Source organism: Rasamsonia emersonii (assembly GCF_000968595.1).
Source record: "Rasamsonia emersonii CBS 393.64 chromosome Unknown ctg1118621760544, whole genome shotgun sequence".
Classification (NCBI taxonomy): domain Eukaryota; kingdom Fungi; phylum Ascomycota; class Eurotiomycetes; order Eurotiales; family Trichocomaceae; genus Rasamsonia; species Rasamsonia emersonii.
Genome location: NW_013562919.1, coordinates 1 through 15,498, shown reverse-complemented (window position 1 = coordinate 15,498; position 15,498 = coordinate 1). Strand labels below are relative to the sequence as shown.

The following is a 15,498-nucleotide window of genomic DNA, read 5'->3' as shown; positions in this document are numbered from 1 at the left end:
TGCAGCAGATACTGAACCATCTAATGGTCAGTCGTAGGTCTTGAAGAAGTAAAAAAAAAAAGAAGACGACAACAATGAGCAGGACAATAATAAATAGTATTCCAAGTACAGATAAATCTCTTAAAATCTATATTAATTTGTATGTAGTTAAGGCAGAAACCCACTAAGACGTAAGTATGTACAGTACAACAGGAAACAGTGAAATAGTAGACTCCCTCTCTCCTTTTTTTAAATAATGGTTCATAGGTACTGTCCAGGGCCGGACCGACTATGATTGGAAGCGTTGTGTAAACTCCTAACTAATAACGAGGCCGGGAGGCCCTCTTTATGAGTAATGAGGATGGCCAGGACGTAAAAAAAAACCGGTATCATCATCGTCTGCTCTCCATGACCTATCCTTTATATAAGTAAAATTTGCGTCTCTTCGTGTGTGGCTACTGGCTAGCCCACGGGTTCTCCCATCTAGAGTCCTTGACAGGGTACCTATTCAATTCAATTGGTTGGCGGGTCGTGTGGCCTGTGACAGTTGATGTATCAGGACTAAAGGGTTTCTGCACGCCCCACCCACCTGGAGGCTGGAGCAGCAAACAACTTTTTTTTTTCCAAGTTTGCCATATTAGGTAGGTTATATAATCTGCCCCTCCACCACCACCACTACTGTGTTGTACGTGTCTACATACGTAGATTTCTACGAAGGAGGCACTCATATGTAAGTATGTAGCAGTCAGACCGCCGTTGAATAGTCCCTAGATATATGTATGTAATGCACAAAGCCGACCACCATTGGTATATCCACCAAGGGGAGAGAGATCCACCATATCCAACCCAATAGGTACACGAATAAATGCGTAAAATCCATATATATGACGAAGAACTTGAGAGTTTAAGAAGAAGAAGAGGAAGAGGAAGAAGATGAAGATGAAGAAGACGAAGAAGACGACGGCCCGCCAATCGTAATGGTCAGCAGCTTCGGGTTGGCCGAAGACACCACACCAGCCTGGTTGGCACCGCTCGGGTTGACGTCGTCGTACGCAAAGGCGTAGCCCTTGCCGTCGACCTCGTTCTGGTGCACAAACTTGCTGTAGTAGTTGGTCGGCGAGGTGCTGTAGTAGGTTGTGTTGGAGCCCGGCTGGATGTTGCCACCCGGCTGCAGCAGCGTCGACCGGTCAAAGGCCGCGCACAGCCGTGGCACCACCGCCTTGTGCACGTCGTTGTCCGTGTGCTGGTCGATGGCGAACGGCCCGCTGTTGCAGCCGAAGATGTCCAACGCCGTCGGCTTGTTGTAGTCGCGGTTGTCGCCGTCGCAGGACAGCGTGTCGCCCGACACGGTGCACTTCACGTTGCCGGCCGACATCTGCGTGTTGATCGTCAGCGGCTGGCTGCTGTACTTGGACCACACTTGGTTGACGTAGTCTGTCCAGTAGTCCTGGAAGGCCGCCGCGTTGATGCTGATGTACTGGTTCGGCGACAGGACCCGGAGCTGGTTGCCCTGGCTGTCCGTGACGCAGAGCTCATCCCACGGCTGCCCGTCCGAAGAGGCCTGCTGCTTCAGCGCGCTGCAGATGCTCTGCACGGCGTTGGGCTTCAGGCCCTTGGCCGTCTGGGTGCTGCCATCCATAGTCAAGAGCGACATGCCCAGGATCAGCCCGACAAAGTCGACGTAGCTGATGTTGGCGTACAGGCCGCCGTCCTGGGTGTAGGTGAACTCCACAAAGCCCCAGTTCACGTCAGCGCTGGGGTCCTGCGGGTTGGCGGCCGCCGGTTCGACGAGCGCGATGCCTCCGTTGACGGCGACAACGAAGAACTTCAGCTCGCCCTCGGCGAACCACACACGGCCGGAGTTGATGTAGTTGGGGATGGTGATCTTGGTGGTGCTGCCCGCGTCGCCGATGGGGATGGCCACGTCGGCGTCGATCGACATGGGCGTCGTGGAGGTGGTCGAGGGAGGGTAGTAGAAGGTGCCGTCGGACTTGACGAAGACGATGTGGTTGTTCGAGTCGGTGCCGGTGACGTAGGCGTTGATCTTGCCGCCACTGCTAAAGTTGTTCACGATGGACAGCTGCAGCGTCGCGTTCGTCGCCTGCGGTCCGTTGATGGTGCCGGCGCCGGAAGTTCCATTGAGAATGTTGTCCGAGCCGATGACAACTTTGCTGCTAGAGCCCGGCTGGACGACTATGGGCCTAGCGAGAGCCTGAGTGGCAAGGAAGGACAGGGCGGTGACCGCCCAGCTGAGAACGCGCATGGTGATATATCGATATATCTATATAACCCTAGATCGAATAGACCGAGTATATATAGATAGCAAGGGAACGGACGGAGGGGAGTGATCCCAATCTCCTCCAAGTCAATCAAAAAAGGAGTGACTATTGCAAAGTGCAGTATAAAAAATGAAGAAAGGGAATGACTGCCGTCTGCGACGACGACAGGGAAGGAACGACGTCAACGGCGTGGTCGAGAGAGAGAGAGAGAGAACAAGTCTATGCCATGGCGAGATCCAGCGCCGTATATAAGTTTGATGAGATCTTCCCGATACAGAATGGATGACACCTTGGGGCCGCTAGGCGGTTAGGGTTAATCTGGGAGAGGGAACGCATGCCGAGTGGACCGTTGGTTACATTCGGTGCCGCGTGCGTATTCCGAGAAACTGAGTTGCCAGCCCGTGCTGGCATCAAAGCCCTGGTCAAACGTTTCAATCAGTGCGGAGAAGGTTGGGGTTAGGGTCGGAGAAGATGAATTCCCGCCCCAGGCACGGACATTTCCTCGTCCGCCATCCCAATCATGCGGCTGCATTGTTATACCAGACCCAAAAAACGCAGATATCACGGGGGAGGAGTCGGGCTTGGCGATGCATCAATCGATCGATCGATCCAGTCAGCTGCCCTTCCCATTATTTGGGTACCATGCTTGAATCCTCCCGAACTACGAATAAGATGTGGCTGCAGGAGGCGCTTTGCCGGTGCATGGGAGCAAGGATGGGGGTAAGTCCCATCATTCTGGAGCAATCAGAGGCTACAGAGTTTGTACATACAGCCGAGATGCAGAAGACCCCTGGTTGATGAAGAGTTGTTGCCTTGTTTTCCGGTGAACCAGGGCTCAACTATCAGATGACTGGTTTGTCCAAGATTCTTGGAGGCTAGAATCCGCAAGAACCAGCAATCGATACGATGTTGGTCGATCCGGAATAGTTCCGAAATCCATTAACCGCGTGGGTTAATAACTTAGTACCAGCCCGGGGACCGATAAAATCGACGAAGAATAAGGTCATATATGGTCATAGCGACGTCGTTCCAAGGAACCTTATACCGCACGGATACCCACCTGTAGTCAACCTATTTTCCGAATGGGGCTGCGACTCGTGGCCCGGAGTTAGCTAAAAGGCTAAAATTAAATTATCTGCAGTCCGATTCGATCAAGGTTCAGGGGGGCGTTCCAGTATCCGGGGGCGTTCCTAAGTTGTGGTCAGTGGTCATGGGACTCCAGGCTGCAGGCAAAAGACAAGAGGAGTGTGTGTGTATATGCAACTTGCCACCGTGGAGGATGCTCTCCGTCGAGAGTCAGAAGGAATGAGATAAATGAGGATCTTCGTCCATATATACTCCGGGACTGTCAGGGAGAGACCGCTACCCCTGTCGACTGCGTACCTAAGAATAATGTTTTTGCATGACAAGCTACCTAGTCATGCAGTTAGGTTACGTAGGGCCGGCCGATCATCGATCCTCGCTCGATCTTCCCCGTGCTAAGCAGCTTAGGAAGCGAGCAGCAAGCACATGGGTCTGCCCCCAAGGCCATGGACGTGCCATCCATGGATAGCCAGGCGCCCAACCAAGGATGAATCGAGCAATGACGAGTTCGCATGAGGCAAAGCAGCCAACGGAGCACCGCCGGGAGCGCGCGTCGAGGTGGTAAAGGAAGGTAGCATGCGCTAAGCAGGCGAACACTAAAACAAGATCCGAATAAGAACCTGAATGCATGGAACTTACCCGTTGTGGCAATCGTGCGCACGCAGTCACGGGAATGGCGTTCCGTGGTTCGCGCTTTCCCTTCGCCTGGGCCAGGAACAGCCACGCTGGCCAATCAGCGGGCCGGGCAGACCTGGTGCCTGGCCCCTTCCCTCTCCCCGGACAATAACCCTTTATCTTCGGACCATTCTGGAAGGCGCAAGGGAACCCCACCACTGTCCTTTCAATCAGGCATCCCATGGGCGAGCAGTTGCTGCGTACGAGAACCAAGGTTGTTCTATCAGGTGGCGCGAATGTCATCCAACACAAGATCAGTCGATATATACGTCCACCCTGATCAGGAATACGCACCTCATCGGTTTGCTCCTGTCAAGGATTCAGTGGAGACAGCTGATCAGCCCCCAACCATGGAATGCCATAACGGTTGCCGTATGTGGCAACGCCTTGACGCTTCAACATGTGAATGATATTCATGATCAACATGTCAATCACACGTTCCTAGAGGGAGTTCTCTGTCTGTATGTATGTTGTGCAGTACAACAGTAGTATGTCAGAAGAGTGTGCATACGTAATCTTCCAAGAGGTCCAACAACTCGGAGAAGCAGGGCACAAGCTGGGCAGACCTCAAGAGATAACGACGGGTCAAGGTTACATGCCGCACCCTGACCAACACGCTTATCTTTCCTTGTTGATCTAGATGCTGCCACCATATATTCATGGATGCGCATCCATCCTGCATATCAGCTGTGAGGCAGCTATCGCTCGCGATGAAATTGCTTGTTGCACGGATTCAAAATTCGACTCTGTTGCAGTGACGGAGTCTATCCATTCCGTGGCACCAGTCCAAAGGTCGCAATAACAACTGTCAAAATTAATTCCCCGCAAAAGCATCATTGCAACATGACAGAACAAGGAACAAAACCTGTACAACATCCATTGCCAGACTTCAGGCTTCCCCGCTTTTCCCTGGAACAATGCAAATGCTGCCGCTAATGACGTCGAGATGTCGACGAAGAAACAGCCCAAGGATATAACAGAACAATCACATGATAGACACCGATAGCCGGATTATGACTGGTAGAGCCATATTATGATATGCGACAGCGACTTGGCCATATGGATGAACCAGGTCCAATAGAGTTCGGTCTGTAGGCCTCGAATTCATTAAATGATACAATTCTTGTCACAGAAGTGAACTCCTTGATTATATTATCCAATCACCCAGGAAATTTCACGTAAGTAATAAAACCGAAATATGAGACAACAAAATATTACCAAACGAAAATCAACCCATCCAGTCATGGGAAACAGAAAGCAATATGACAAAATGCAAGCCCGGATACGCCATGGGGAATCGAGCAACAGCCGATGCGGACAGAGAAAACAGTCCAAGGCAATAATGAGAGTAAACACCACGGAATATCGGGGAAAACAAACCCCCAAATGAAAAGTTTCGCAACAAATAGACATTACCTATTCTTGCTCTTGATCCTACTCTCTCCCTCTTCAGTACAATGGCATAAGTTATAACTATTTGTGCCACTGCTTAGCCCTTGCTCTCATCGCAGCCGATTTGGGTCGCGCTCCCTCGCGGCGGTCCCATGCATCCTGTGGCCACACCCATCCACGTACCCTTTTGGCGACCCGTTTCTCTGCCGTCTGAGGTTCTGGAATCCACTTATCCTTGGGTTCGGGCAGGATGCGTTGACGGGTCAGCGCCCCAGGTCCACCGACATTCAGGTGACCTGACGGCTGAGATGGCAGCGGCACCGCTTTGGACAGCATCAGCAGGAAATAGAGGCCCAGCGTAGCGGTCATGGGAACATTGAGGCCTTCGGATGCATTCTCGGGGCAGCTTGCGGTAGGCGGAGAGGCACTGCGGGAGGAAGAGTCGTCAGAGGAGCCTGGGGAGTGAGGAGGTTCGCTCGAGTCGGCTGTCGCCACCGCTTCTGCAGACTTCACAGCTTCCACATTAAACGTTGCAGAAGACTCTTTCGTGGCAATAGGTGATGCGAGCTCGAGGAATCCAAAATACGGCACATCGTCGCCTTCATCGCAGCCAGCGCGGACGCAAACCAGCTCGATCTCCGTCATGATGAAGCCATATCGACACGAGTGCTCCCGCATGCAGCGCTGCAGATGTGCCAATCCCCTGAGATACTCCACCCGTCGATGCGGCGGCTCGTTTCGCATGCCTGTGTTCCAGCGATCGAAGCTCTTGACTATCCCGACAACGCGCCCTCGTGGCGAGCCTGAGCTCGTGCGCTCGGTATCAGAGGCATAGTTGGCAAGAAAGTGAGCCCCGCCGCGGTTCCGGCTGGCAGACGTGTGGGCATCCGGAGCAGGATAAAGCCGTAGGTGATCCCGCCCCTGCGATACTGCTAGAGCCGCGTTGACGCGGGGTGCATAGATGTCATTGATCAGACTGATCAGCGCATTTTCCGATTCAGGAGACAGACGCGAAGACGGGACCATGGTTTGGGGAGTCAGGTGAGCCGGGATCGGAGTCTTCAAAAGCTTGGTGAGTCCGCTGATGTCATTGAAGGTGGAGAGAGAGAAGCTCGACCAACTACGCAGATTGCGGATATCCCACCAGAAATAGTCTTGAAGCCCATTTGTCGGCACAATGCTGACATTACGGACCAGGTTAATGGCCTGAGTCGGGCTTGTGAGATAAGACAGAAGCGTAGTACATGATTGGGAGTCAACAGACGGGGCGACCTGCACAACAGGGGATGGCAGCGCGCTATAGCTGTGGAGATACTCATATTGGGGAGAAGGAACGACCGCATATGAGGGCTGCACCGCCAGTGGCACTTGGATGGGCCTGGGCACACTGATGCTTGGGACCTGGGGGTACGTCGGATAGGTGAACGAGGCCGGGCTGACGGGAGTCGTGGGAGAAACCTGCGACTGAGAGACATACTTTGGCAGCTGCCTGTACGTTGGATAGCCGTACCGGGACAAGGTGGCCTCGTCAATGCTGGACGCAGAGCTCGAGCGGGAGTGCCCTCCCGAGCTCCTGCGTTTAGTCGACGATGTCAAAGCAATCGGCGACGACAGGCCCGATGCAGTACCTGACCCCTGGGCTGGTGCTGTCGAGATCGGCGAAACGAGCGCCGCACAGTCGCTGGTGTCAATGACACTTCTCTGCAAAGACGGACGGCTGACAGGATAGGGCACAAAGCCCGGAGGATTCCGCGTGTTGGACAAGACACGCCGATGGCGCCGTGGTCCGCCAGCGGATGCAGGTTCAACGATCACGTCTTGAGTCCGGATCTTGGGCAAAAGAGCCGGCCCATGCTGATGATTGGGAGGCGACGTGCTGGGAGTTGTCATGCACGTCACAACCGAGTCGGGAGATGAGTCTTGAGAAAAGATGGACGAAGCAGAGGTGTTGCGGCTGTGCGCGCTGCCGACAACCTGTGCCCCAGCTGCCCCAGGAGGCGTTTTTGGCATATAGTACGAGTCTTCCAGAGACATACTGCCGCTAAGGGGTCATCATGAGCATGAAGGTCTATTGATGGACCACATGTCATACAGCAACTCACCAAGGTATGAACCGAAAATATCTCGAACGAGATCAGAACAGGATACCAACGGACCAATCAACCACAGGAAAGACCTGCTTTCCCAGACGGACAGTGGCACTGATCCTTCTGCAGAGTGATGCAAAAGTAGGGTAGGTGGAGTAGAGATGCAGCGATGGGTAACTATATTTCACAGCACCATCAAGAGAGCAAAAGAGAAAATAGTTGGTTCAATGGCAAGATGATGAAGAAGACATGTTCAAGAGAACGAGTATCTCGACGGAAATCGTTTGGATGTTAAATGCTGATCTGGAAGACCACAGGCCTGCAAAAATAAAAACAACCCAGTCCACAAGATCCCCGACATGGTAACATGAAACAGAAAATCGAGCTCCATCATGACGCCAAAAACCACTGGCTTCTTTCTTTTCCTGGTATCGGAGCTCTCTGGGGTTACTGCAGATCCATACACGAACCTAGTCCTACACCTGAGGAAAAACCGTGGAGGAAGCGAGATGGAGGAGGCAGTCGCGCGTCAATGTGCTAAATCGGGCATCTTCTTCGTTTCAGATGTTCCTACTGGGTTAGTCCCTGATCTCTTCGGAGGGTTAGCTGCGATGCTATTTTCTGTCATGAGCTTGAAGATCTATATTCAGTAACACATTCTGCTTGTCGTATGCTATTAATAAATTGCTCGGTCTGTATAGCCTCTGGAGCGCGAGTCTCAGTGAAGCGCTTTGCTCGAGAAGCTTGCTCCCCTTCGGCGGCAAAAATGGGCGCCTTTGCGAAGCCTGAGGATAAAAAAAGACAGGAATATACTCTGTATACCGTATGTAGTAGCAGCACTGGGGCGAGTGCGTGGGATTTGGTGGAGAACGGCCACTTCCCCAAGCGCCGGGTTGCCTCATTTGTCGATGAATGGACCGTCTGGTAATGCCACAGGGAGAACACTGCAATGCGGCCAGCGATCGCGATAGTTTCAGGTTTGTGCGTTGCTATTTTGATGGCAGGATGGATGAGACTGAGGCTCGGGTTTGCTGGCAGGAGTCTCAGTACGCGCTGGCCGGCCACGGCGGCGTTACGCCTGCTGACTGGGCGAGGCCGAGCCTATGAAACGCCGGGACGCTGGAAATTCACCTGCACGGCTGCTGCGGATTGGCCAGCAGCGGCCAACCGGATGCGCCACCACGACGCGTGAGTCAGGAATCACGATCTGGCAGGATCACCGCCTGGCCGATGCGTTCGGGAGCCAAGCAGAGTTAATCGAGCATCGTGGCCGGCTTGCCTGACATGGCAACCGTATAGCCTACCATTGGAGCACTGTTTGTTTCATGTTTCCAACCATCCGCGTCTGTGAGTCATACTTAGAAACAGCGCAGACGATGCAGAAGTCCGGAGTGCATGTGTCCATCCTCGAGCCGTTTCAATGCCTGCGTGTGAACGCGTCGCTCGCGCTGTCGACGCGCTTCACCGGAGTTTCTCTCTTTGAATGGAGTTGAGGACTGGCTGCTGCCCTGAAAGAACGCATCAAAAGTACTGCAATTCAGCATTATTAAAACTATATACGATCTTATCTAGTCATCACAAAAGATCATTCTCTATCCACATGCCTGTGTGAGAAAAGCTCATCCTAGTCCTCTGGTGATTATGATTATGATGATGAGGTTGATCATATCAGCGCCCATATCACAATGACTTTCTATGCATGCAGCCAACAGACCGAGGGACAAGAGAAACACGATGAAAGCCCAGTCATCGGCAATATGCACTGGAAAAAAAAGAAACGCTATTCAAGCCTGACAAACCGCAAATTTCATCCCGTCATCTGAATGGCCGGTCATTGGTCTATGCCTTGATCTCGTACTTGCGTCGGAACATGTCATCAACCTCGACCAAGTAGTACGTGCCGGGAGCAATGGTCTCCGGGTTTCCGGCCGGCTTGAAGTTCTTCTTGAGGTGGGCGTGTTCACGGAGCAGACACATCTAAAACGGGTCAGCCATTCGTCCAAAGAATGCAAGAGAGCAAGAAGAAAAAGGACTTACGTTGTCGTATTCCTGAGGAGACACGACACGACGGGCATTGAGCCGGTTGTGCAAGTCCAGCTTCTTAGCCATCGTCGACACATCACCGACAATCTTGAAGCTGAACATGGAACTGGCCAGACCGCTGCCATAGCTGAAGACGGCCACCCGCTTGGGCTGGCTGGGGTCAAAGGTCACGTTGCTGAGCAGGCTCACCAGACCGCCGTAGACACTGGCGCTGTACATGTTGCCACACATGGTCGCGACCTCAATGCTAGGCTTCACGCGCTCGTCAAAGCGCTTCTTGGTCAAGGCCATAAAGGTTTTCTCGACGTTTCTGTCAGAAAGGGACTTGTCGTAGTCCAGATCGCGCAATTCCGCCGGCACGTCCTTAAAGGCGGGGTGGGACGGGTTGGCGAGGTAGTCATTGTAGAGCAACCGCGCGTACGACTTGGCCACCAACTTGCAGGTGGGAGCATGGAACAGGACGTGATCAAAGCGGTCCAAAGGCGTCTTGTCGTCGGCGACCACACCATTCTGAGCAGCACCCTTCTCCTTCAGGACCTGCTCACGGGCATTGTAGGCCTTGTAGCAGGCATCGACGGCCTGGGTATAGCACTTGATGGAGAAATGGCCATCCACAACAGGGTACTCGCTCGTCAGATCGGGCTTGTAGAAGTCGTAGGCATGGGCGATGTGGGTGCCACGGAGACCCGGCTCGAAAACGATTGGTGCATCGGGGCCGATGAGCATGGCAACACAGCCCGCACCACCAGTGGGACGAGCGTTGCCCTTAGCATACAGAGCAATGTCTCCGCAGACAACAATAGCATCCCGACCATCCCAGGCAGACGACTCAAGCCAGTTGATGCTGTTGAAGAGGGCATTGGTGCCGCCGTAGCAGGCGTTCACCGTGTCCACACCTTCCACATTGGTGTTGCCAGAGGGCTCGAACAGCTGCATCAGAACGGACTTGACCGACTTGGACTTGTCCAGGATGGTCTCCGTGCCGACTTCCAGGCGTCCAATCGACTTGGGGTCGATGTTGTACTTACGGAGGAGAGAGGAGAGGGTGGTGAGGGCCATGGAGTAGATGTCTAGGATGAGAAACGCAGCCCGTCAGCACAGCACGCACAGCAAACCGTATTTCCGAAAGACGCATTCCCCCCAAGCAAAAGAAGTGTAGCATACCCTCACGATCATCACAGAAGCTCATCTTGGTCTGACCAAGACCAATCGTATATTTGCCTTCGCTGACGCCATCGAACTTCTCCAGCTCAGCCTGGTCAACACACTATACAATCACGCGACGTGTTAGCTACCCCGCATGCCACAAAAACGACAATCCAGGGGAGATCGCTGCAAAAATCGAGGCGAAGGCCTACCTGGCTGGGGAAGTAGATCTCGATGGCCTTGATGCCAATGTTCTGGGGGCGGGTCGACATGGTGACGGCGGGGTACACGAAGTGGAGGAGAAATCACACAGATGCGATCGTGTCTCCGGTTCGGAATGTGCGATGTTGCAAAGTCCGCAAAGACAAGCTGCAGGAATGCAAAGGAGACAATAGCAAAGTCAATCAGCAGTCACAGAGCAGCGACCGCAGGTTCAGATGGTATGGATGCGGGATAATAATAAGGGTTTCAGGGCCAAGCTATTTGGGAGGGGCGGTGGATGCCCTCGTCAGCGTTTCCTCCTAGATAACGGCGCCAATCGATGCACCTACCACGGGACAGCTGGTTCCCACGATGTGAATGGAATGCAGTCAGAGAAAAAGCAGAAGTGGTGACAGTGGCCAGAGCAGGAGATAGAAGGCGGAAAAAGAATTCACTGGAGAAGAGTGGCCGTCCCAATGGCAATGTGTAGACCGCCAGATCCTGCTGCGTGGACGGAGTAGGAGACCCTTTTTCTTGTGCTGCATCTGCGGTATCTTACTCCGTCGGGAAGAAGCGATAAGTGACTTTGCGCCCGCCGGTCTGCTTTAGCGTCTTCCCCCTGAACCATTGGGGCTTGACCAGCGAATCGCAGCCACAGGCCGGTGGGCACTTGCCCCTCCTCCCACCGACAACACACGACCGAGTAACAGAAAAAAAATTGCCCATGCACAGCCAAGCCAGCCAAAGATTTGTCTAGCAGCAGCATTGTGGGCCTGCCATCAGGCACTCCGTCGCAACTGTTAACTACAGCAAAAGCTCACGGGCCTCGCTTCCTCGTGGATGTCTTGTAGGCAGCAACAGCCGAACCATCGCCTCGACAACGATACCCCAGGCCAGCGAAAGATCTTTGTCCCTGTTCAAGGTGTCTGTGTCTGTGTCATAGTGGATTAGACTTGTTAGCAGATCTGTCTCGTACAGTATGGAGTACGGAGTAACTCTGTACTCCGCACTGTTAGCAGAGTGTGCTGTAAGGTAACGTCGAATCGGCAAGTAATAGGCAGCCCTACGCCAGCAGAGACGAAACCTCGACATCCACGACACACTGTGGGATACAAAGAATCGGCAGGCATTTGCGGGAGGTTGAGGGCTCTGGAATAAGAGTCAGGTTTGCTTCCACCGCATATGAGCTCGAGAGTCGTGGCACCACTTGCGATTGAAGTATGTGTGTGCATGGATCCGGGAGAACCATCTGGTCAGTCCGATATCGCGTGCATCGTTCTCGCTTGCTACCTTACTAGCGTAGATGAATTGTCATAGTCTGGGAAGGACACTACCCATAAGGGAGCCCGTGTGGAGATCAGCTTCTCATGAGAAGCTACCACATCTGTTTTCAGTATTACTGATCAATTGTGCGCGACGTCTGCAAAGTTGTTCATCGCCAGACTGATGAAAGCATCCGCATGATTGAGGCCGGCTTCGGAGATACGCCAATTTCCCATCCAAGGACGAATCCTACAAGGTGCAGTAGTATATGATGATTCATGCGAGCCAGAGGAACTCTCTCTTGTCGTTCTCGCGGGGTCCCGACTCCTGGTTTGACTACTATGCAATGTTGTCGTATATCCATGTCCACCCTATGTGCGAGCGCTAGGAAAATCGCATCGCAAGCCGAACATACTTCAAGGATATCTGGGTAACATGGTAGAGAACATGCTCTAACGAGACAAAGCGAACGAAGCTCTCATGATTGCAGCAGCGATACAATTCCACATATCACGTCGGCGTAAAATGAGCTTGCTTCATGCCACGGGTGCCTGAGGAGTCGTGGTAAAACCTCCAACGTCGACGAGTTTACAAGTTTGACAACAGAACAGTCAAATTCCCCAAAGCAAGTTCATAACCCACCAACGCCGGGTCTAATATCCCAGCGCTCAATATTCTTATCGATATTGGAGTTGGCAAACCTATCCATGGACAATATATAGTCAGAGAGAGACAGCAAGGAGGCAACCATCAGCCACACTGTGCCCCATGAACATCCTGCAAGATAAAGAAATAATTATTCTTGAATGATTTGCTTTCCAAAAGGGGCATGCAGGAGCTTAGCTGTAGGGGAGAAATGCGCTCCGTACGGAGAAAACTGTGAGACAGTCGATGCCTGGGCTGCGCCACGCGTCTGGCCCACCGGAGTTGGCGGCCAGACTTCGGTCAGGGAGAGCAGCCTCACGTATCACGCTTCACGATTCGTTCCGGAACATCAGCGCCCTAGCAATTCAACAACGCAATATCTGTCCCCATTGCCGCCTCAAGAAGCAGACCAGGCATGCTTCTAGCTGCTGTCCGCTCGTTGACCAGATCATGACCCCGCATGTTCCAACCTCCTTGATCTCCGTCCATCTCCAGGGCTCCGCAGAGCTCTGTCCGATCCGCCCTAGCAATGGGCCTCGACAAGTCCGAGTATGAGTCTCTTCCCATCCCCACCTACGAAGAAGCCATTTCCTCTCGTCCAAGTTCCTCGCGTGTCGGTCCCGAAGAAGCCAGCGACGATGCGGAGAGGCAGGGCCTTCTCCAACATGGCGACTCGAGTGGCAGCGGTTCCGGCTCCCGGCCGCACCCCCATGGACGATATCAACCGCCAACCGTCGAATCGGCACGGTCGAGCCTCGACTTTCTCCCTTCGTCGGGGGAAAATTCCCCGCGGGAGTCGATGGAGGAGCTGCAGAGGGAGCTGCACGAGATGGATGTAGACGATACCGGGCAAGCTTCATCCGAGAGCATGCACTCCCAGCTGGGACAGCGTTTCTCGAAACAGCTCAGCAGTCTCACACGGACACTATCCGCGATCAAACAACCACTACGGAAATATCTGCCGCGACTTCAATTTCGATCCGACTTTTGGCGAATTCAAGTGAGGGAGGATGGCGCAGGATGCATGATCATCCTGCGCGTGGTGGGAGTACTGATCTTGGCGTCGCTCATTTATCTCCTATTTGTCTCCGACGTCTTTGCTGTAGGCAGCCGCCTCAGTGTCGGACAGTCGTATACACCGTCATCTGTTGAGAATTTTGTGCAGGGTCACATCAATGAGACAAACATTGCAGAGAAGCTAGAAAAAGCCTCGAGGTTTGCGCACATGGCTGGGACAGAGGGCAGCTACGTGTTGGCGGAGTGGATTGAGCAGGAATTTACGAAGGCTGGCTTGGAGGATGTCCATATGGAGGAATTTCAAGTGTACCTGAATTATCCGAGATCGGATGGGAGACGTGTCGCCATTGTTGAGCCCCCAGAGTTGGCTTGGGAGGCCTCTATCGACGAGGAACAGGTCTACAAGGACCCTCCACGACAACAGACCCTCGTCTTCCATGGACATTCAAAGTCAGGCAATGTGACCGGACCCCTTATTTATGCCAACTACGGATCCCGTGAAGATTTCAAATTGCTCGCCGACCGCGGAATTTCGCTTGAGGGGTCCATAGTATTGGTTCGATATTACGGTTCTCAGGGCGATCGCGCACTGAAAGTTAAGGCTGCCGAGCTGGCGGGGGCAGCCGGCTGCATTATCTATTCCGATCCTGCTGAAGACGGCTTCGTGCGGGGTCCGGCCTATCCAGAGGGACGTTATATGCCCAAGGATGGTGTGCAGAGAGGAGCAGTGAGTTTGATGTCCTGGGTAGTAGGAGACGTCCTCTCTCCAGGCTTCCCGTCGACTCCCGAGGAGGCAAAGCGATTGTCCCCCGAAGAAAGCTCCGGGTTGAACCAGATACCCAGCATACCCATCGCCTGGCGCGATGCACAGCGGCTATTGCAGGTCCTCAAGGGGCATGGTTCAGAAGTGCCGCCTGAATGGGTGGGTGGTGTCCCAGACATTGGTGAATGGTGGACAGGAGATCAGTCCTCACCCAAAGTCAACCTGATGAATATCCAAGACGAGGTCGAGCGACAGCCGATTTACAATGTCATTGGCAGGATTCCGGGCATGGAACAGCCTGAAAAGAAGATTGTCGTTGGCAACCATCGGGATTCGTGGTGTTTTGGAGGTGTCGATCCCGGCAGCGGTACCGCGGTGTTCTTGGACATCGTGAGAGTCTTTGGCGAACTGCGCACTCTAGGCTGGCGGCCACTTCGCACCATTGAGTTTGCAAGCTGGGATGGCGAAGAATACAACCTCATAGGCTCCACTGAACACGTGGAGAATGAATTGGAAAGTCTTCGCCGGGATGGATTTGCCTACGTGAACGTCGATGTTGGTGTGAGTGGAACGGAATTTGAAGCTTCTGCATCCCCTGTCTTTCAACGTATCCTCCTCCAGATCCTGGGTAGGGTGGTGGATCCGGCAGCAAATAAGACGCTCAAGGAGATCTGGGAAGAGAAAGGGAAGAGACTCCCAGGCCTGGGTGCGGGTAGTGACTATGTGGCGTTCCAAGACATCGCAGGAACATCGAGCATCGACATTGGATTCACTGGCGAGCCTTTTCCATATCATAGCTGCTACGAAAACTTCGAGTGGATGTCGAAATTCGGGGATCCTGGCTTCCAGTACCATCGCATGCTGGGTGAGGTGTGGGGTCTCTTAGTTTTAGAGCTTGCAGACAATCCGATCCTGCCGTTTGATA

General features: G+C 53.3%; 5 protein-coding genes across 5 annotated transcripts; 2 read left to right on the top strand and 3 right to left on the bottom strand.

Annotated features, from left to right (window-relative positions):
• Positions 1–883: 883 nt before the first annotated feature.
• On the bottom strand, positions 884–2,242 carry T310_7451 (glucan endo-1,3-beta-glucosidase; the record flags this gene model as incomplete). Its single annotated transcript, XM_013469750.1, has 1 exon — positions 884–2,242. One exon carries the CDS (start codon positions 2,240–2,242, stop codon positions 884–886), a length of 1,359 nt encoding a protein of 452 aa, XP_013325204.1.
• Positions 2,243–5,489: 3,247 nt separating this feature from the next.
• T310_7450 (uncharacterized protein) lies at positions 5,490–7,442 on the bottom strand (the record flags this gene model as incomplete). Its single annotated transcript, XM_013469749.1, has 1 exon — positions 5,490–7,442. The coding sequence occupies one exon, from the start codon at positions 7,440–7,442 to the stop codon at positions 5,490–5,492; it is 1,953 nt and encodes a 650-aa protein (XP_013325203.1).
• Positions 7,443–7,887: 445 nt separating this feature from the next.
• T310_7449 (uncharacterized protein) lies at positions 7,888–8,602 on the top strand (the record flags this gene model as incomplete). The annotated part of the gene is made up of 3 exons (XM_013469748.1): positions 7,888–8,072; positions 8,327–8,419; positions 8,500–8,602. 3 exons carry the CDS (start codon positions 7,888–7,890, stop codon positions 8,600–8,602), a joined length of 381 nt encoding a protein of 126 aa, XP_013325202.1.
• Positions 8,603–9,334: 732 nt separating this feature from the next.
• On the bottom strand, positions 9,335–10,956 carry T310_7448 (Hydroxymethylglutaryl-CoA synthase; the record flags this gene model as incomplete). Its single annotated transcript, XM_013469747.1, has 4 exons — positions 9,335–9,472; positions 9,533–10,608; positions 10,703–10,805; positions 10,897–10,956. The coding sequence occupies 4 exons, from the start codon at positions 10,954–10,956 to the stop codon at positions 9,335–9,337; spliced, it is 1,377 nt and encodes a 458-aa protein (XP_013325201.1).
• Positions 10,957–13,322: 2,366 nt separating this feature from the next.
• On the top strand, positions 13,323–15,498 carry T310_7447 (Glutamate carboxypeptidase II; the record flags this gene model as incomplete). Its single annotated transcript, XM_013469746.1, has 1 exon — positions 13,323–15,498. A coding segment is annotated over one exon (2,176 nt), but the record flags the coding sequence as incomplete, so codon positions are not given.